This window comes from Nothoprocta perdicaria, unplaced genomic scaffold, assembly GCF_003342845.1.
Source record: "Nothoprocta perdicaria isolate Ctin4 unplaced genomic scaffold, notPer1 scaffold_32, whole genome shotgun sequence".
In the NCBI taxonomy this organism is placed as follows: Eukaryota; Metazoa; Chordata; class Aves; order Tinamiformes; family Tinamidae; genus Nothoprocta; species Nothoprocta perdicaria.
Window position 1 is genome coordinate 3,304,144 of NW_020455555.1, and position 22,337 is coordinate 3,326,480.

The 22,337-nt window shown below is 41.4% G+C and overlaps 1 protein-coding gene across 1 annotated transcript in view; it reads left to right on the top strand.

Annotated features, from left to right (window-relative positions):
- Positions 1–398: 398 nt before the first annotated feature.
- Positions 399–22,337, top strand: part of BICC1 (BicC family RNA binding protein 1) — a 51,344-nt gene continuing 29,405 nt past the window's right edge. The window contains exons 1-2 of the mRNA XM_026043031.1: positions 399–441; positions 11,762–11,831. Of these exons, the coding sequence (XP_025898816.1) occupies positions 11,765–11,831 (67 nt within the window). The 5' untranslated portion in view covers positions 399–441; positions 11,762–11,764. The remainder of the gene's footprint in view (positions 442–11,761; positions 11,832–22,337) is intronic.

A 22,337-nucleotide genomic window follows, 5' to 3' on the forward strand; every position in this document is an offset into this window, starting at 1 on the left:
AATTTGGATATAGCAAATCCTGTGCCCTTCTAGCTCATTTTGTTTCTTTTCTCTTTTTCCCCCCTAAGCATCCTGTTGGTACAACTACTTGGCAAGGTATACCAGATGATAAATGAGAGCAAGTCTAGTGATTTACTGTGTAACAGAAATACAGATAAATATACAGTAGCTCTACTGGGCAAATGTAGGCATCTACTTGGGCTGAAACTTCAGAAAAAGACTGAAAAATGCTGTTCTAAGTATTAACTGACTCTTAAAGAGTTTAAAATGCATACTACATAAGAAAAAAGTAGCACCTGGATTTATAATAAGAACTTTATTTCTACATACAAACTTGTAAATTTTCTTTTCTGCACTCTGTAACCGCATATTGCCTTTTCTTTTTTTTTGACAGCTGCTGCTGAGGGCAAAGGGAAAAGTGGGGAAGACTTTTTTCAAAAGGTAAGGAAGGTAGTTTAAAATAGCAATGTGAGAGGAAAAAAAATCCCTGTTCGTTGTTTATTGATCAAATATTTTTATTTGTCAAATGACCTATCCACTAACCATCAACTGTGCGCAGAATATATCATACCAAATTTGCTTGCTGTATATTCTACTCTCTCACACAACAGTAGGATTGTTTTTCACTTTAAAACCTCAAAATATGTGTTATAAAACATTGTATTGATTAAGAGAAGAGGGTTTGCCTAAAAGGTTGCGAGGTGGTCTTAAAGTTTTTATATGTCTATATACTACTACATTCTGCTATAAGTTTAATATAGTGGGTCTCTGATTTGTTTTTGTTTTTTGCCAAAATATTGATGTGAAATGATATTGTGATATCGAAAGCATAAACATTTGGACAAGAACTGCACATTCTTTTTAAGAAGGAAATACATGATCCACACTGATTCAATCAAGTTTGTGGTTAAACAGCTACAGTCACATAAGAGCTGGAAAAAATAGTCCTGCAGCAACTAAAACTACAAAGCAAAACATGGTCAAGAGTAACGGCTGTGAAATTACTTCTGCAAAGCAGCATATTTTTCAGGGGTAGTGTATAAAACATTCAAGTTACGTTAATGAAAAGCTATATACATTAAGCAAATAAAGATGAGCTGGTTTGTGTCTCTGTGCAATGGAGAAACCAATAGCAATCTTTATACTTCATAGACCTTGAAACTCTGCCTGATGTTAAACAAGCAGTTTTGATATATTTGCATGTTTTGATTATGTTTTAGTGGCTTGTCCTGTTTCTTTTAGGATGCTTTAAAGTGACTTATCCTATTTCTAAAAAAGTTTTGTTCTGTAAGTAGAAGAATATCCAGTAGGAACACTTTTGTCAGATGCTTTGTTTGAGGCTAGTGAGGAAGAGTGTTTGTACTGCCAAAATGTTCCTCTTAAAAAGGATTTTGTTATAGGGCAAATGATCTTAGGAGACTTCAGATTATGACTGTTCTTGACTGGTAGTGAGAGTTACTTTTTAGAAAGTGCAACTTGTACTGACCTTAGCCTTGCTGAAGAGCAGAATGGGTCAATTTTCCTCCTTAGGATTTTATCAAAATACATAAGGCTTTTACTTGTTTCAACCAAGTTAAGCATTAGTATATCAAGCTATACATACTATACTAAAGCTAAAGATTATTCTGCACATCATTGTTTACAGCACAATGTTCTCTAACACCTGAATAAATCAGCTTAAGTCTTGAAGCTAAAAGCAAAATATTTCCCGTCTGTGGTCAAGTGGACAATTTATTTGTTACCTATAACTGGATACTTGATGATTGCGTTTACTGTAAATATAATGTATCTTACAGCAATTAATAGTGATTGAAGTTATAGCAAAAAGTACTGTTTAATGGGAAATAGAAGTTTAATGGGAAAATGAAGTGTGATGCAACAGATAAATATGTAGATAAGAGTTCCCTAGTTCAGCACACTGCCAATAGGTGTATATCTTCTGCCTATACTGGCTATTGCTATGTATGTGCATGGTTCCTGCATGAGTATGTATAATATAATGCATGATTGGTTCGGATGATGTGGTAGGTTTCAGCTGCTCTGCTCTGGTAGCTTTGTTTCTATTGCCGAAGCAGCTCAGTAGCTTGTTTTTAGATGACTGCAGTTTCTGTGTACATACGCACCATACTACAGCTAATAAAAACAGATGGAAACTATCTTCTTTGCAAGTTTTCTCCTTTGTTCAAAAAAAAAGATCCTTGGCGAGTTGCTCACAGCTTACTCACCGTCTCTGTCTGCGCAGTTTCCTCTAATGAGAGTTCAGCTTTTTGCCTTCTTGTGTGAAGCGAGGCAGGCAGGGTTTCTGGAGGCATGGCGAGGAGTCCTCACGTGTTGGGGTTGTGTGGTGAGGAGCACCATTTGTGGCATGGAACACCTTGCCAACCAAGGTGGCAGGATGTTAATGGCTTTACTGCTCACATATCCTGTGAAATAATGCATTTAATAAGTGTATGTTCTGCGATTGCTAGTGGAAATGCAGAATATGCCACCATTCTCCGATCAGTTCTTGGCTATGGTGGGCAACTAAGCTGCCTTTTCCACGCTGTCATGGGACAAACAATCAAGTGATGAAGTGTTGCTGCCTCTCTTCCTGAATTAAATGCAGGAAAGTAAAAATCAGGTATTACCTGTTTTTCTGTAGTGCGGCTTCCAAAAAAACCCCCCAAACTCTGAGCACTTGAGCATGCCGTTTTCTAATACTGCTAATGCTGCTTACACCCTCTCTACCCTTGTGAAAAACCCCAGCACAGTGTAACATGGGTGTTTGACAGCCACGGTAAGGTGGTAGTGTTTAGCACTACATGGGTACGTAATGCCATGGCCTTCTCCCCAGAGCTTGCGGATCTGCAGGTAATTTTAAACTTAATTTTAAAGGTACGGACTGCTTCGCTGTTGTGTTACATGTCTTATGCGAAAGATCCTTATGGTCCTTGCTGTATATATTATTGTCCTAATTTATTCCATCAGAGTAATACATAATAAAAATGGCTTGTTCTTGATCCAAAGTCCCTTTTCAGTTGGTGGTGGAATTTTTCCGCAGAGTTCCACAACATCTGGTTCCTGCCTCGTAGGCAGGCAAGGCCCTTCCCAGGCGAAGCCAAGACCTTGTTCCAAGGAGCGTGTAACTTGTGCTGCACTGTAGATATGCCGGGCGCTTTTATGTAGATGTAGGAAGGTAGTGGGTCCCTGCCCTGAAAAGCTCATAATCCAAAACAGATGAGCGTTTTGTGGATAGAGGGGAATTCAATGTGTCATTTCCGTTTACTTTCAGCTTTTGCCTCTTTTTTTTTTCCTCTCCCTTCTTTAAACATTTCCAAGTCTTAGTGTTAGACCTTCCCTTTTGAAATTTCTTACCTTAACCACGGGATTGTCGTGCTGGGGGTGGGATGTGGAACTGCAAGTGCTCAAGACGGTGATGTTTGCTCCACGTGCTTGACGAAATCCTATGCAAAGTGTTCAGCCTGTGCGTGTGTGAGTCCTGCATCTGTGCAAGATTCCTGAACGAGCTCCTCAGCTCTTTGCTTCCTGGCTTTCAGGAGTTTGTTTGGAGAATCTGGCTTTGTGGAGTGCCACAACATATTACCAGATAACCGCAACTCCGTGCTTATGGAATTTATTATTTTTCAATGTGCAAAGGGGGTGTGTGTGTGTGTATGCATGCAATTTTTTTTTTTGTTTGTTTGATTTTAACTTAGAGTTATGGTATTGGTAGAAATGGTATTCTCTAGCACAGTTGCAGGTATCTGGGATTTTTAAGCTGTCACTGTACTGTGGGCTCTCTTATACAGTAAAGGAAAAAATCATGCATGCCTGGAAATTTTGGGAATGTGAAGATGAAAGTGGAAAAATGTTAGGTGTGTGCACCCAAATTTCATTTGTTAATTTTAATCTCATGCGAGTAAGTTAGGGCTAGAGTTTCCTTTTATTGCTATTGTATGTAACATAAAAATCACCAGTAGCTTATTTCATTATAATATATTTAATTATTTGAACAGTGTTTTTAAAGCTACCAATTTGACTTTTGGAATCAATATTTGGTCAAAGCATCTGTTAAAGGTAGCCTTTCTTCAATATAGAGGATGGAAAAAAAAGAAAAACGTTCATAAGAGATGGGGAGGGGGAGTTATTCAATTACTTGAATAAGTAAACAGGTACATCTCACTGAATCCCTTGCTTTTCTGGAAAGTTTCTCCTCCAAGTGCAGTAGTGTTTAATCTCTGTCCATTACCAGCAAAGGAGGGAAGGAAGCTCTGTTTGCAGCATCCTGTGTTTTTGCTCACATGTAACACATTTCAAAATGTTTGTTGGACCCACATGGGGCAAACCTAGTAATTTTTGAAAAAAGTGTCAATTACATTGTGCTAGCATTTGTATGTACATAGACACCTTTGCATGTATGCATTGTGTATCTTGGGATGCATCCACACTTAACCAAATGAGCTGCACTGGTCTGTGCTCTCTGTAGGTCAAGCTAGAAGTTGGTCTTTCCTCCTTTCTAATCTCTAAACATAAAACACGTAGGAAAAGCTCTGCTTCTCAATGGCTCAGTGCACTTTTATGTCTAAAATATTAATAATTGACCTGAGACTAAGATGTCTCAAGCTGATTATGACCCATGTTCAGCAGTAACTGTAAGGGGCAGGGTCATCCATGGCTTCTCTCAAGCTGCATGGCCATAACTATTTTCCCTAAGGGCATGTTCTCCTTTCTGGAGGCAGCAGCTCAGCTATTGGCTTCTTCCAGTGCTGGCTGTTTTGCTGGATGAACATGGTGGATTCATGCTTATTTATACTTTGTTGGTTTTGTACCAAATGCAGTGATGGGAGCAGTCTGAACTGCAGAAACTGGTTGCACGCCCTCCGCTTTCCTGCATGGAGAGCAGTAAAGGGCAGGCATTAAAATAAAGTCCGAAGATTTATGTTCCTAGTAAGTGACAAGGATGTATTAAGCCCATACACTTGCAGAATTGGTTTGAAATACTTGACTGGCCTAGTCAGTGATAGGAACAGGAGCATGAGCTTCGTATTTACATGTAGCTTCCTCTTCCAGGGAAGAGAAGGCAAGTGCTTAGAGATGCTGATATAGGTTAGGGTTGAAAACTTTAATAGCAGCCAACATTGAGAAACTCAGTGGAGGCTCCTGCCCTGCTTCCAGTGAAGTGACACCCAGTGGGGAAAAAAAGAGTCTAGATTGGATTTGTGCCTCTAAAACGGTAAACTGAGAATGCTTATGTAGTTGTGCTCAGATCAGTTTTGCCTAGTTAAGAAGAGAAAGACTCCATTCCTGTGGAGAACTGCAGTAGCCTGTCTCTAGCGTAGCAGTCATTATGGATCATTAAGGATCCCTTAAATCATGTTTAAAACGTTTCGTAGTTTCAAATATAGTAGAGATCTTCTTGAGAGTTCCTGTGGTTTGCAGGCTGTCAGGGCACTCAGATAGACCTGCTCCTTGCAGTGCCCACCGCACGTGCAAGTCCTGGAGTGGTGACTCCCACCGTGGCTGTTGGGGCAAGTCCCTTGGCCAGAAACAGGGGCATTTACCTCCCTTGGAGTGACTGGCTCTGCCGCACAGCCTTGGAGCTCCTACCGAATTCTGAACGCATCGTGTAGTTTTAAAGGTTCGCTTGCTGCAGCTTTAGCATGCAGTGACAACAGGGCCATATTATTTGGTTTAAAGAGGACCTCTGTTTTAAGAAGATTCTCTGCCAGTGCCTGTTGGGTAAAGTAAAAGTTGATTTTCAAAGTGTTCTTGCATGCACTCTACTGTTTACTCTGCACTAAGAGTATCCTAATAGAAGGAGAATAACTAAATTCCAAAGTCATATTCATGTAGGTGATGTTCCCCAGTATTGTTTTTCCTAATGTGGAGCATAATGTATAAATGAGAAGTTTAGGTGTAAAAACTGGTCTCGGCTACACTGCTGCTCAGAAACATCCTTTTGCTTTTACCTGGAGAGAGGCAGCATCGACACTGCAGAGTCAGATAGCTTTACTGCTGTCTTTCAGAGGGGTGGCTCTTCTGTAAAGAGTCAACTTGAAGTTGTGAAGTTCATATATAGGCCAACTAGCAATTTTTTCTATAGCCAAGAGTCATCTGTTAGAAAGTAAAACAAAAACAACAGAAATACCAAAGCCAACCAAGCAAAGAGTCTCCGGATGCTTTTGTTTTGCTTACTTGCAAAGTATCAGCTTTCCCTTTGGGGACTATACAGATGTGGTGTATGAAAGCTAAAATACTCTTTTCTTGCTTGTCTTTGTTTCAGTCTCTTTAGAATGAGTTTGTACAGTTTGTATTTTGCTACTATGTAGAAGATTATTACACTAACATTGTTAACAATGCTTTGTTATGAATTCAGTTGATTGCAAAAATCTTCCTTGCACAATTCCTTTCAAAAGTGTTTTTAAAAGCATCTTCTCATGAAATGTTAAGAAATTTGGAACCCTAATATAAATAAATGGGACTGGTGGGGCTCTTGGAATAGGAATTCCTTACTATACCCAAAATGTGAGCCAGACTTGCAGCAAGACTTCTTATTGTACTGAGCTTTGGGCTAAGTTTTGTCATCTGTTCCTGTTAACTTGTTACATCTCCCTCTTTCCTCGCCACACGTGGTAGCCTTAGTCCCCTACCACTGATGTGCCCGGGGGTGGCATCTCAAACAGCCCCAACTCTGGCGTAGCCAGTGTGAGAGGCTGAGCTTGTTGGAGGCGGCTTTGCACAATTCCTTTTGTGTCTCGCTCTGTCCTCCCATCCCTGTTTTCTCCCCGGTCATTAAATGAAGTACTCCTTCTGGTAACAGTTACACCCATGCGCTCTGTTCTCGCTGCCAAAACGCTTGTTCAGGAGTGAGTCATCCTGCTTCGGAGACTGCTGCCTTCCCATCTCGGCTTTCAGAGGACAAGCGTGGTCGGCTCTTCTGAGCCTCCGCCTGCTTGCTGTGCCTCCTTAGCTCAGGTGCTTTTCCTGAAAGCATTTCTCTGCTTTTATACCAGCTGTTCTGTGTGCTTAGAGCAAGTTGCAGCAGTAAATCTGTTTATACTGGTATTGACACATCCGTACTCGAGGACATGCCTTGCTCCAAACTAATAGAGCTTCTCAGAAAGTAGAAGTTGCAAGTTGAACTTTTTTTTGCCCTTGAAACAAAATACTTTGAGACTTGTCTGTTCTGTGATTTTTTTTAATTTTTTTTTTTTACTACATGTCCTGAGGTCAGGTTTTAAATTGTCACATGTCACAAATTGGCCAATACTGCATTAGATGAATAGTGTGGTCATACACTTACAAAAGTAAAATTCTTTTTAACTCATTTTAACTTGATAGCATCCAAATAAAACCTGCAATACTGTATTTTAGTGCTCTGTTTTTCTGAGACTTAGGAAATTTAATTTCTAATCCCTTTATTCTGGTACTTGCTCTTTGTTAGCTAAAAGCACTTCATGTGTATATATTTCTGATTAATTTATCTTTGTCTTTCAAATAATGTTTTTGTTAAAATTGTAACAGATTCACCAATTGACTGAAACTCTGTATTTAAAGGTGCTATGCATAGGCCTACATTTCACTGTGGTTCTTAAACGTGTGTTCAACATTTAAGCTTAACTTCCTTATTCAACCTGCTTTAGAACCTGCCCAGTTCTCAGTTCCCTTGATGCTGTTTCATTGGGCTGGAGCACTTGACCAACCCAAACACCCTTCTAAAATGTCTGGTTTGTTGTCACAGGCGGGTTTTGTGTATTTGTAAATGAGGGGGCTCAGGATCTGGATCTAATTTTGCCTGAACACACATGTCTCCTCCCCAAGCCTGTCTATAGTTGTTGCTGAGATTAAGATAGTATTAAATGTCACCCCAGCTGCTTCACCCTTTATGCAAAGTTGTTTTAGGTGTAAAGGAGAATTAACAGGCATAAAATATGAGGATGATACTTATTTTATGACAAGATAAGTATGTCTAGAGTACTCTGGATTAACTTTGCTCATAGTATTTTCAGTTAAGTATTGATTTTATTTTCTGAAGAATATTTCATATATTTGGAAGAAACACAGCGTTGAAGGTCTTGTGACTGAGAGAGGCCAGTATAGCACTGTCATGTTTCCCTCCTGTTTTGGAGGGCACCTGGCTTTGCAGTGGTTTTTAGGTGTTTTTAAAATCAGTTTGCTGCACTCTTAAAGCTTGTCTAGCTCATCATTCAAAGCTATCCCTGCAAAGCTTTCTGTTACTTCATTTTAGTATTTTCAGCAGCCATAGTACTTAGCCTTACCACTTAAGCATCTTTCATTATATGCTCTATGCGGTGCATTCCCTGTGAATAATTAGACAATGGGAATGTCCTTGCAGGAGAGCACAAAGATGCCCTTTGGGATTCGGGGCTGGTTCTGCTGAGAGGGTGGGTGTTAATGGCAGGAATCTCTGTTTCTGCCTGTGTCGCTTGGCAGAGGATCAACATGATGCTTGGCCACCTGCAAGTGTGAGGGAACTGCTCTTTGACAGTGCTTTGGACCTGCTTATAGAGTTCTAACATTTGCAACAGCTTACCTATTGTGCCATTGAAATGTCTTGTTTGTAGGAAAGTGTATTTTGTCAAGTTTTGAAAGGCTGTTACTGGATTACCGCTTTTTCTTTTACTCTTGCTACTTTTAGCCTTCATTTTTGGCTGTGCTGTCCTGCACAGTGATTTTTCCCTTAGTGTCTTACATGTAAAATTGAAATGACATTTTAACATGTCTTGAGCTTCGGGGGAATAATGGAAACAGAGACAGCAAGGTAGCTAATCAGCCACCTTTCTTCCAGCAGTCGGTAAGGAAATGTCCACCCTGGCTATACGTACTCCTCCACAGACATAGCAGGCTGTGGTCACCCGTAAGGAATGCCAGTGGCAGTGGTTTGTAACCTGGTGATGATTCATGTTCACAACAGGATTGCCAAACAAATGCTGCTATTATCGTGACCTAGATGTCTATATTGTCCGTAGACCTCTGTCTTTCCCAGTCCTTACCTACCCTTGCACTTGGATTCTTTGCCTCTGCAGTGATTTTAATCATATATGTATATCCTGGGAGGCCCTGCCTAGCTGTACGTGTTGGGGTTTATCTCTGAGTTTTGCAGGCACGTGTATTTTTTTTCCTTCCCTGTAGAAAAAGGGATATTGATTGACGCTATGTTAAACCAGACGAGGAGACATGTAGCAGGTGGGAATGGGGATGTGCTCGTGTGTTTGGTTCAGGGTGCTGCTGTTGGTGGTGACGTGAGCCTCGGCCCTGGGATGTGCAGGGCTGATGGGGTGAGCAGAGCAGCCCAGTTTTCACGACCTGTCTGGTATCTGTAAGGGCAGGAGCTTGATCCTCGCCCACGTTCTTCTCTGGCTACTGTGCAAGCTCAGCTATCTATATTGTGTCTCTCTGTTTCATTGTGTTTTTTGATTCAGAGTGTGTTTTTCTCTCCTCTGCCTGAACTTGCTAGATTAGCATTACCTCAAACTTCTCTCTGTTTTAAACTTGCCGATATCTAATTTGGCTGGAAGATGGAGGTCCTATGATGCACGTGTGTGTGTCTCAGGCTGCAATGCCTGAAAAGAAAATAGATTTTTTTTTAAGCCCCTGAATTCTTCCAAGTCTGTTTTTGTCCAAAATATTTTTTGCTGTGCTTTGATCCTATAGAAACAAGGTGGCTTTCTCACTGGCTTGCAAGGTGAAGTATGTAACATTTAGGGGCTAAATTGTTAATATTTGTAGCCCTTTGGGCTAAAGTAGTTTAGCCCAAATAGGAGTTTAAGCACTAAATTCTTCATTGTTGGTCTAAATGCAGGTATTTCTACTTGGTTCTAACATGCACCGAGGAAAATCCAGGAAAAGTCTTGGAAGGCAAAAATTCAGCTGTTAACAACAGTACCCTGGTTAAAAAAAGCTGTCAATGGATGTAGAAATTCATGGCTGCTGACTTTTTTAATATACAGAGCCTAGTTTTGCAAAAATAGATGCTGACATTCTCACATAAAATAAAACATACGCCTTTTCTAAAAGTAGAATTGAAAGTTGGTTTTTCGTAGGGTTTTGAGCATACACAGTTATTCATCATTTAAATAGTGTGTATATATTAAAGTGCAACATGTTTTCTGTTACGTAAACAGCAGTGAACTGAGGAAGCTACTCTGCCACCCTAAAAAGAAGAGTGTAAAGTTGAAAAGAAAATTGCAGCCCCCTTCTCTGGCAGTCACAAAAACATTGAGGTGCTCCTTGCTCTCCCCTCGGCCTGCCCAGGCAGTAAAGCTCAGTTCTAACAGCTAGGAAGGGCAGTGCCGGCAGCAGGCAGCTCCCTCAGCAGCCCTCTGCTCTAAATGGGGCCAGGGCTGGCTGGCTCTTCATCTTATACGTTCAAAATACTTCCTCTGCGTTTTGAAATGCTTGTGGCTTTCCGAGGAGTTGTTTTGGTTTTCTCTCTGCGCTCAGTGAATTCCAGTTTCCATCCAAAACATCTAAACAAAAATTACGACTTGGAGAAAAATGATTTCTTACTGTCTCAATGTAAAAGCTCCCAAGAGTATTTAAGCTATAACTTTTCCCACTATGTCCAGAGTAGCTGGAATACAAGGAGGCCAAAAGCTTTTGATCCAGCTGCCTTAGAACTAGTGGTTTTTTTTTTCCTGTAGGCCTGATAACGTGCAGCTGGAGCCAGATTTTTCAGAGTCAGAACAGTCTTATTTATGAAATACAGTTCCAGTTCCTCTAAGGGTTCCTTTGAGAACCTCAGTTTTTCAGAAATTATTTCCATTACAGACCTTCTTGGGTAGTTAATTCTCAGATTGCTGTATGTGCAAAAGAAATTATTTTCTCTGATGGAGAAGGAAAAGCATTCAGTGCTGCAGCAGAAAAAAGCTTTTCTTGTATAATATGTGGTTTCTGAAATTGTGAAGAAGACTGCAATCAGTTTGTACAGTACTTTTATTAAAGATGACTTGCCTGATACAGCTCAATACTGTATTTGCTTGTGTTAATCCCTGCGTATTCCTGGTGCCTTACAACAGTCTCCAAAGGGCTATTTTGAGTTTATGGGGTCCTGGTATAGAGAAAAAGCTCTTTAGTCTCAGTAGATGTGCCTGGTGTTTTGTGAAGTTCGATTTTGATCCACTAAAGTGAAGAAGGCACCAGAATAACTGTACACAGAGCCAAACGAATACATGATTGGAGGAAGCTCTGTGTGTGTGTGTGTGTATACACATTATATAGATATCTATGAAGAGTTTTTTCCCTTGTTGGCTAGCTTGAATTTTGCAAGTAAATTATGTTTTCTGTTGCATCAGATAAGTGCAAATCTAATGGTGTTTGAGTTGCTAAATCAGCAAGTACAATTTTGGAGGTCTGGATAGTCTTAAAACCAAAACCACAACACTATTTGAAGCCACAGTCACTATTTGAAGGCAACCTGATGTATCTGGTTTTGATAGTTCTGAGTGTCATGATTTAAATTTGATAGGGTTTAGTCAGTTTTGTGAAAATACCTTCTAAATTAGTTGAATTCCATTTTCTCTGAGATGAGCCCAGAACATGCAGTAGCCAGTGGCAGTTGTTTGAACTTCAGCAGCAGAATTTGAACTTGAAATTATTGAAACTTCATTTGAATTCACTTCTTGAAAGTTGCTTGTCAGCAAAACAAAAGCTTTTATATTCCTACCTGCAAGAGTTGGACTTACAGGTCCTACTATTTAATAATAATCAACAGATTTAAAAGTAGTAAACATAACTTTGCATAAACGTTTTCTTTTAACAGATTATGGAGGAAACAAATACACAGATTGCTTGGCCATCAAAGTTGAAGATCGGAGCAAAATCAAAAAAAGGTATTTTTTATTTTATTTTCCTTATATATGCAAACATATATATATTAAAATATTTAGTTCTTAAGGTAGTTAAACTGAACAAGCAATTCTGTCTTTAGCTTCATCCTATCAGTTCTGTTAAATTGAAGATCTTGCCATATTACCATCGTCTGCGAAAGATGGTGAAGGTCACATCTACTCCCATTTAGAGCTGTGAAGTGCACTGATATCGGCAGTAGAACTGGGACAATATTTACGGGGAGAAGGAGGAGGTTCAAAATAATGCTACCAGCTGTGCTGGGCTTGTCTGTGAGAAGAATTTCTACGATAGGAGAGTCTTAACACCAGAAGAAACTTCAGATAGGGAAAGGCTGCAAACTAGGCATTCTTGCAGTCTATAATGCAGTGGAAAATGTTGGAAAATGTTTTTTCTCAAAATATGAGGAAGCATCAACAGGAAAACACATTTTATTGCTCCTTCTGCAGTGTTGTCTAGTCTATCATGAAACATTTAGGAGGTAATACCGTGTTCTTCTCACTGTTAATACATTAGTTTTTAAGACTGTTTCAAGAATGAGAGAGCACCCGTAGTTTTCTTGAATGAGAGTTTCATACTGTTCCAAGAAAGAAAGAGAACACACTGTCTAATTATAGCACATAAATGTTGGAGTTTGTGATAACAAGGTTCAGTAACAGTCTGAAGTGTAAAATCTTTACTAGACCCAGAATCTTTCTGATCCTGTGAGTCTTTGCTCTGCTGCTGAGTTTGAAGCCCTAAGAGTAGGGCACTGGCAAGTCACTAAATTCTTTCTCCAATCCATATTTTGATTTATTTTTTTTCAATTGCTGATTGGAGAAAATCACCACTATTATGACACTTAAATATAATTCAATAAATCTTTCCTAGACCGCTTAATTATCTTATGTATTGCAATTTAGTAATTCAGAATTCTGTATGAAGATGAAATTGCTAAAATAACCTTTACAAAGGTTAGAATTCACAAACCAACGACCAAGCTGATATCACTTTATGGTGAATTTAGGGCAAATTGCATAAAAATTCCTGCCTTAGGTTTCAAGGTCAGCCAAATTAAATTTGCTGTTTGTTGCTTCATGCCTTAATTCAGCATTTAATTGTTTTCCACTGTTGTATTAAAAGCCAAATTTTACCTTTTGAGGGCAAGAGGGAAAGAAAAATGTGTAGTCAGTCTGTGCACGTCTGATGATGCAAGCAAACGTAGTGACCTGGGCATTTGCAATTTTTCTCCTAGGTTTTCTAAAATAACTGCAGTCTCACTTGTATATTTCTCATATAGTTTCCTTCAGAGGCTTTGCTTAATTTTCTCAATCTAGTTTGCTAATGGAGAGCTTAAAATGAATAAAAGTTGCTTTTTATGCTGAAATTCCAGTAGCAGTATATGTAAAACTGGCTGGCATAAGAAGCACTTCAGCATATTCCTTGCCAGTTTTTCATGTCACACATACAGACGCTTGATAATTTCCATGTGTCCCTTGGAAGATTGCATCATTTAAGACATAAATGTATGTCTGTTAGGTAATATAACTTTCCTTATTGGAGCTGGGCTGTCTCCCAGATTCAGACAAAGCATGGTTACCCTTCCCAAATAGAAATTTCAGTGAAACACATGCCATGAAACTATGGATAACACTTCAAAATTGTTTATTCCAGGGTGTCATGGATACAAGTTAAGGCATTGTATATGGTCATGTTTAAAACAAGTATGTTATGATGAAAGGTCATCAATAATGGAAGGACTGTTAGTTCTGCAGCGTGTCTCTAGTGGCTCTGTGAGGTTTAAACATCACTGTAACTTCTTGTAGCATGTGCAGAGGACTCCAAATTTTCTAAAAGGAAAGCAAAGCACCAAACCTTATCCCTTTGGTCACGGAGTACTTTGTGGATGGAAAAGGTAGCCAAGAGTTGAGTTGAGCCTCCCTCATCTCCAGCCTGTACTGGGTTCTGCTGGCGTTGCCTGCTGCTGGCACCAGGATCTGCGTGGTGGCACCAGGAGCGTGGTGTCAAAATGCAGCTCACTTGGAAAGTGGTTATTAAAGGCAAATAAGAGGGGACGGTGCGTTTCCGTGTCTCTGAACGTAGCGTTGGGAAGCACCCTCGGAGGCCGTGTGTTAAACACTGCTGCCGCTGTGGGGTGCACAGGCCGGGCTGCTGTCAGCTCCCTGCTCACGTCCCGCGTCAGGGTGGCCTGAGAGCTGGCGGGGATAACGCACCGCGGTGGTTATCCTCAGTGTGGGTGTTTAGGACAGGGCCTAATGAGGCAGCACTTGAGGAGTTAATGCTATTGTGGCACATGTCTGTACGGTACTAAGAAGTGGAACCCTACTTCAAACCCTGTCTGTCCCATTGCAGTGTTACTATAGTGAGTGAGAAGTTTAAATATACATATTTGTTTTCAGTAGACGCAGGACTTGCTGGAACACTACAAAAATTTCAGTGTATTCTGCTGAAATTTAAGTTACTTAATGTTTTTCTAAATGAGAAGTGACTTGGTCTGCTTCAGATGCTGGCATATTTGCAAAGAGCAGTTATATAATCTGAATTTTTCCCTTAGAATTTGGCAAAGCCTGAAGCTAGCCAAGCAACCATAAAAGTAACTAAAAATAGCTTGCTAGTTTAGGCTGTTTACATCTTTATGTATCATCTAGTTGTTTATATTGAAAACTGCAGTGTCTGTTTTAGCAACTTGGCATCTGTAAGACTGAAGTCCTTGCGACTTAACTATGTAATGCTTTGTGCCATGTTCCTATTAAAGCTTGTGCCGTGGCCGGGGTGCCTGCGCGGCCTCAGCATCTCCTGCGAGTCTGAGCGAGCCAGGCCCAGGACTGTCACCTCTGGGCACAGAAGCCTTGCAGAGCTGGTGGTGGCTTGAGGCCGCGCTCGAGAGGTGATGGATAGTAACATCACTCCCTTTCTCAGGAGGTCTCGTTATTGATGTGCCCTGGGGATGTGCCTTCTCCTGCCCGTTGCTCTGCCATGGCTCTGTGCTCATCTCCAGAGCAGCCAAGCCGTTTATGTGGAATCTGGGCACAGCTGTAAACTGCAGATTTAAACAACTGCTTGCTTTCTTTGTGGTTCTTTGTGGTTGGGCAGCTGACACCCCCATCCCCACAAAGTGCCACTCCAGATGGGCTGAGCTGAGAGCTCCAGTGAACTGAGTGTTTGATCTTGAGCTGATGGATCTTTCCAGCTTCAGACGGGCTGGGAGGTTGTTCTCTGCGTTGTGATGAGGTGGAAGACACGGCGGGCTGCGGTGCCGCGGGCGCTCAGAGCGGGAGCTCGCGCGCCGCGCACTGCTCCTCACCCAGGAGCCTTGGACGTGGCTCCAGCTTGGACGTGGCTCCAGCCGCTCTCCAATCGGGATGCGGCAGCACGATCCCGTGCATCACGCTGAGGCAGCACCATGTAATAGGGGGTACAGCGATTTCTGTGCCCCTACAGCAGCCTTATTCCATGTGTTATCAATGCTGATAACGCCGTACTGGATTGCATGCGTTATTCCTCGAGGGACAAGCAGCAACTGCTTTGCTAGGCCTGGCAGGGGCTGTGCAGCCGGCGGTTCCAGGGCTGCGTGGCGGCCGCACGGCGCGGCTGTCGCCCTGCTCTCCCGCACGCCTGGCGCGGGGCTCCGCGCGCCCGGGGCCGCCTGCGCGGCCGCTGCCGCCCCGAGGCCGGCGCGTCCGCGGCCCGTCCCGCGTGCCGGGAGGGAACAATGCAGCTCCCGCGCCGCGCTGAGGCCCGGCCTTCCCGCAGCACGCTCGCTTTTCCTTGAGGCTGTTGAGTTTTGGCTTCCAAGGTACAAAGTGTGGGTCTGACATTGTAGCAGTTCAGAAGGTTTTTAATAAATAAATCTTGGCATTTAAATGGCTTTTCCTTGTAGTCCCCTTGGCAACAGAGATACTGGTTTAGGTATTCTGTGTCAGCCTTGCGATGGGCTGTGCACGGAGCAAAATTCCTAAATTCCTTCGCATCTTCATGGCCTTTTTTTCTTCTCCTCTCAACCTAACTGAAAACAACAAGAAGGCTCATTCTGATTTGTAGTTCTCTTATGTTTGGTAACTTTGAATATAAGCATGTTTTTATTCTCATATTGACATTCACATGCATGCATGACTTTTCTGTGTTTCAGGCACTCATGTTGAAGAGAAGGAATACTTTAATTTAGTTTCTTGCACCTGCAGCTGCTTCACAAAACCAAAACTTGTCAGACAGGGTGATGATAACTTCAGAATTCCTAAGCTCTTTTTATTCTCGTCCTTTCTATGACAAAACTAATATGCTATTTTTTATTTCCATATAGGTGTAAATGAATGGATCTAATGATCTTAGCTTTATTTGAAAAGATAGGAATGAAGCAAAACTGAACAGTTATATAACCAGAAATGTGGAATAGCTTAATTTGGCTAATTATAAGTTAGGGAAGTACTTGCTTGGTTCTTGTGGAGTTCTGTAATTAGGCTGGATATTAACTTCTGTGAAGTGCTTAAAATTAGTTTCTCTGTCTTGGTCTTGCTCTGAGCTAAATCAGCCAGGCACTTCTGAAACAAATAGAATTACAAACAAGCTTTAATAAACCTGTCTTCAGTTAAATTATTAAAATGCAGAAAATCAGGTCAGATAATTCCTATGAGTTTGTTCCTACTGTGGATTCTAAATATAGGCTTGATCTGTGTGAAGGACCAAATGCAAATATACAAGACTGTCATTTATAGTCTCTTTAATGACTTCCTGGGGAAAGATCTAATTTGAAGCACATGATTTTACTTGAGTCAGCAATAGTAGGGAATATTTGAAAAATAATATGGAATAGTTTTTAGAATTTTAAGGTTTTGATTTAAGTATAAACTTAACTTTGCATAAACTGTGGTAATCATATTCCTTGATTATTTGGCAAGGATAACATTTCACAGATTCACAGAATATTTAAGGTTGGAAGGGACCTCTACAGATCATCTAGTCCAACCTTTCTGCTCAAGCAGGCACACCTAGAGCATGTGGCACAGGGCGGCATCCAGGCGGGTTTTGAAGACCTCCAGAGTAGGAGACTCCACAACCTCCCTGGGCAGCCTGTTCCACTGCTCTGTCACCCTAACAGTAAAGAAGTTGCTCCTCACCTGGAGACGGAACTTCTTATGCTTCAGCTTGTGGCCATTACCCCTCGTCCTGTCACTGGCCACCAGTGAAAACAGCCTGTCCTCTTCCTCCCTGCATTCTCCCTTCCTGAACTTATACATATTAATCATATCCCCTCTGAGCCGTCTCTTCTCCAGAGAAAACAGGCCCAGCTCACTCAGCCTCTCTTCATACGAGAGATGTTCCATTCCCTTAATCATCCTGGTTGCTCTTCTCTGGACCCTCTCGAGAAGCTCCACGTTCCTCTTGTCCTGGGGAGCCCAGAACTGCACACAGTACTCCAGGTGCGGCCTCACCAGAGCTGAGTAGAGGGGCAGAATCACCTCCCTTGACCTGCTGGCAACGCTCCTCCTGATGCAGGCCAGGATGCCATTGGCTGCCTTGGCCACGAGGGCACACTGCTCACTCATGGTTAACTTAGTGTCAACCAGGACTCCCAGGTCCCTCTCCGTGGAGGTGCTTTCCAGCAGGTCGACCCCTAATCTGTACTGGTGCCTGGGGTTATTCCTCCCCAGGTGCAGGACCCTGCACTTGTCCTTATTGAACCTCATGAGGTTCCTCTCTGCCCAACTCTCCAGCCTGTCCAGGTCCCTCTGGATGGCAGCACAGCCCTCCGGAGTGTCGGCCACTCCACCCAGCTTGGTGTCATCTGCAAACTTGCTAAGGGTGCATTCCGTGCCCTTGTCCAGGTCATTGATGAACAAATTGAACAGCACTGACCCCTGGGGGACACCACTGGCCACAGGCCTCCAACTGGACTCGGCCCCATTTATCACCACCCTCTGAGCTCTGCCATCCAGCCAGCCCTTGATTTCCTGTAAAGCAAGTAAAATCTAAAGAGAACAAAATCCAGGGAATAAAAGGTGTTTTTGAGGAGTGTGTGTGTAAATATATACATGTATATGCACATGTACACACATGTGCACATGTGCATGTGTGTGTATATTTTTTCTTCAGATTTTTGGTAACACACATACCATTTTTTAATGGTAAATTGAGTCATGAACACTGGTAGCTTCTACCAGTGTGGCTGTGATTCAAAGTGCTGAGCTGGTGTATCTGTCCTAGTGAGACTGGCACCTCAGTGAATCAGCCCAAGCTCTGGTCATTGAGGACAGCTGGCAAAATAAGCTCCCTATATTAAGTCATGGGGAAGGAAAAGGCTAAAGATCCTTTCTTGAAGGGGGGAAGTTGTGGGTTAGGTGAAATGGAGAGAGACAAATGCTGAAAGGAGGTGGGGAGCAGACAAACACAGCAAAACCCATGTAACTGAGCAAATGAATTGCAGAAACTGAGCTAAGAGGGAGCATTAAAGCAATGTTGGCTCTGGAGAAGCAGAAGAATAAAAGCTGGGTGGTGGAAGCAGTATGTAAAAAAAATAAGAAAAGTAGGTAGTAGAAAGAGGAAGATGTGGGTGAACAAACTGGTGAAAATGGATATGCTAAGAAATGAAGCAGAGGTTTTCGAGATAGTGTTCATAGGTGTCTGGCATTGAATGCTATGGAATATTCTGGGTTTGGAAATGAATAGACACACAACTTTGAGGTGGTCAAGTAGAAACTGTCCTGTGGAAAAGCTGGTAAACATCACTAGAGATAGAGAGTTGCAGTTACTAAGCTGGTGATTAAAGCTCTAACCTGTCACTATTCTGTCATCTCATCCATGCGTTCCGTAAAGATGCAGCTCAGATGCGTACACCTTCAGTTTGGTAAAGGTTTAACGGATGTCTTGTATCAAAGCATATGTGGGATTTAAAACACTGCAGAAAAAGCATTAATTTCTAGGCTGTGGAAACTGAGGATATTGGCACTTTCTGGTAAAAAAACACTAAACAGAATTGTGTTCAAGTGAAATAAGACAGCAATAAAAAGGTTTAAATTGGAATGCAACTGTCAGTTTTAGATTTGTGTCCAGTATGATGTCAAATAATATAAACTGTTTTGTTTTGCAACAGATGTGGGGGAATAATAGCTGATAAAGTAAGCTGAGAAAATAATGTTTTTAAGAAAATGCAAGCTATTTTGTGGAATTTGCTTAAAATCTTGCAATGTCAGCTCGTTTTCTTCAACATTTTTAGCAATATTTTTGTAGAATTGCTTTGAACACTACCTGTGGTCTTGAATAAATTCCATACGTATAATATATGTATTCTCTTTCTATTGTAATGCTCTGCAATAAAATGTAAGAATGCTGTTGATATTAGCTTTTCTGCCTGTGCGTGCTGTCCCTTGGAGAGTTATAAACATGAACTGACTTGCTCGTAAATATGCTTTTGGTCACTTTAAAGGGATCCAAACTGCATGAAACACACTTGAGCTTTCTGAGAAAGTGCTGTTTGGGTTAAGGAGCTGGTGTTTTCTTCTCTGCCCCAAGGATGTTTGTTGAAAACCAAGAGGTCAGGTGCCTTTCCCTCCTTAGAATGGGGAAATGTCACGTCTTGTCTTTTGCTACATGCTGTAACACCCTGCCCCATATTTTTCATTTTTTTTACTGATTATTAATTGATGAAATAGAATATATTCCTAAAATTTGCAGATGCTGTAAGCGGACAGTAAAGAAAATAGAAATACAAGAGACTGAAAAAAAGTAATGACTCATTAATGGTAACTCAGCACATGCACTTTGGGAAGAAGGGTCAGGCCTTCAATACAGAAGGAAAGGATTTAAAGGCAATGATGCATCTCAGACTAAATGTCTACTATAGTGTGATACTGCATCCCCAAATAAAGCTGACTGGATTACATTTCAGGCTCAGCATTTGTGAATAGGAATAGTTATTTTGTGTTATTTAGTACTGTCAAGGTGTAGCTTGTGGTATCATGCTTGGCTGTCAATGCTGCTCTCCACAGTACAGAGAAATTGGAAATAATCAAGAGGAGAAAAAGAGAAATGAGGTGGTTTGAAAACATAAAGTGAGGGAGAGTGTAAAGATGAGTGTTAAAATAGAAAGATTAGTATTAAAACTTTATAGTTTATGCAGCAATTGGTGGTGGTGAAGGTCATTAATTGTCCTTAGTACCCCCTTAGGAGAGGAAGCAAACATTTCTGTTGCAGGAGCGATTTCTCTTGGATTTTAGAGAAAACAAGGTAGATAATTATAATAATGAAGGCTTTGGCATCCATATGACTGGTCAGGACACTTGAAGTACCTATCAAGAGTGCTGCAGGAATACCAGAGCTTGCCCCAAAGGTGGCTTAAATGGCACTGTAATAGCTCAGTCCTTCACTTGGGAGACCTTTTCTGAAGCGGATTGTAGTTTAGATGCTTGTTGAGGGAAGCTGCAAAAGGTAGTGCAGGTAAAACACATGTAACAGTGAAAGCACAAGTGTGTACTAGGAAGGAAACCAGATTTTGGATCCTGAAAGGAAGGAAAGCATGAAAAGCTGTAGAGAAGGCTACTAATAGCATGAAGTATTGGCTAAAATGCAGGAAAAACAGCTAATGAACTCAGTACAATTGATAGCTTGTGACAGTATGATTTTTTTTAGCTGTCATGCTCACCCAGTTTGTAATTAAGATTGTGCTTTTGATCAGCTGACTCATATCAAAAAAAAAAAAAAAAAAAAAAACTATTTAGAAGTTTAAATAGGACATCAGCCCAAAGGGGGAAGTCATCGAGAAGCAAGAAGCCTTTTGGCAATTAACCTTTTATTCTTTCTGAATAAACAGGAGTACTTGACAGTTTTGGCAGAATTTTTTGCTTCTTCCTGAATTGCCTTTTTAGTAAGAGTTGAAGCACAGTCCTTGCTGACTTGAGCGGCGGCTGAAAATCAACGTCTGCTAATGTGGTAACTTAACTTGACTTAGCTTAGTCAAGGGCCTCAAGTTTGATTCCTGAGTCTGTATCTGCACGTGTTTGTCCTTTGGTGTTTTGTTCCCATCTGTTGGCAGGAAAAAGGGAATATAGACAGTGACCAGAGATTTGGGGTGGGAATAGGTAGCAGATCGTTCTCTACAGATTGAGGCTCTTCAGAACATTTTTGCAGATCTTTTCTTTCCCCTGTCACTTTTGCTTTCACATCAACAACTGTATTTAGTTGTATTCTTTGTGTTGCAACTAGCACTTTGTTGTAAACTGAGGTAATTAGTGGTGGATATTCTGCTGTTCCTGCTGCGTTTCCAAGCAGCTGCAACCGGGCTTGGTACCTCTTCAAACCACACGTGTCACGTGCAGCGACTCTGCCACGGTGCCCCTGGGCTTTGCAGCCTTGCTGGGAGGAGAAGAGGGTCGGGTCCAGAGCAGAAGTTGGCTGCCTGGGCCTCCCTTTGGGCTGCTCTCACTGTTTCTGCCCCTTCTGTCTCGTGCACGTCTTGTGCTAGCAGGTCATGTTTGCCCAGGCTTCCGTGCTTAGGAGGAGCAGTGAGCAAAACAAGTGTTTACGTGAACTGTTTAATGCAGTTTGGATTTTCCTAGAGAAAGATCACTCTTCAGATATGGCATGAACTTATTGTTGGTTGAATAACCCGTGTTTACTGTTTTGTTTCTTGAATACACTAGTGAGACAGAATTTGGACTTATTGTGGGTTTTCTACACTTAATGGAAACTCCGTGTTTTCCCACAAATATTTAGACGGCTGTACTGTGGGGACGGCCTTAGCTGGCTTGCATTGTTTCTGCACAGCTGCTGCCCTGTGCATTTCCCTCCTTTAAACTGGAGGGACGTGGCAAACACGTAGGAGATGCTGGAAAGGAGGTTGAATTCCTTTTTGACTCTAGCAAAGCATTTAATGGCAAAGCAATTCAGGAAGTTTTTTACTTTAAACTGAATATAGAACTTGAAACAAACGCTGATTTATCCTTCAGTTTCTCAATATCTCAAATGTATTGGAGCCCTTCTACCACTTTTCTAAAGCAGATATATTCTCTACCTCTTGTCCCAAGGCTTGTATAAGTCATTATTTTCTGGTCATAGTTTGTCAAGGTTCTTTATCTGCTTGTTTCGTCTGAAATTGAGAGTGCCCATCGCTCTCTGGTGAGTGGTTGTGCTTCTTGGGCTGAGATAAAGGTGGCGAGTTCTCCTTTCCTATCTTTGATGTTTGCCTTGCGAATAAGTAAGGGTGAAAGAACCCTGGTAGTTGTAAGTATTTGCCTTAAGGACTCGGTGGGAACCTCTCCTGCTGCAGAGGTTTCGAACTGACTGTTGCCCAATATTTTAACTATTGCCTATCTTAACACAGCTCTGTAAATGGTAAATATTTTCCTTAATGAGTTGCTAAGGCTATCGATACATAACTGACCTTAAGATTTAAAGCAAGTCTCGTGGTGACGTGTTTATTATTGGGAATGCCAGATTAATTATAGCATGTATTGCTGTCTGTAGCGTGAGCTACATCTGTTTCATATTAACTCTCTCTG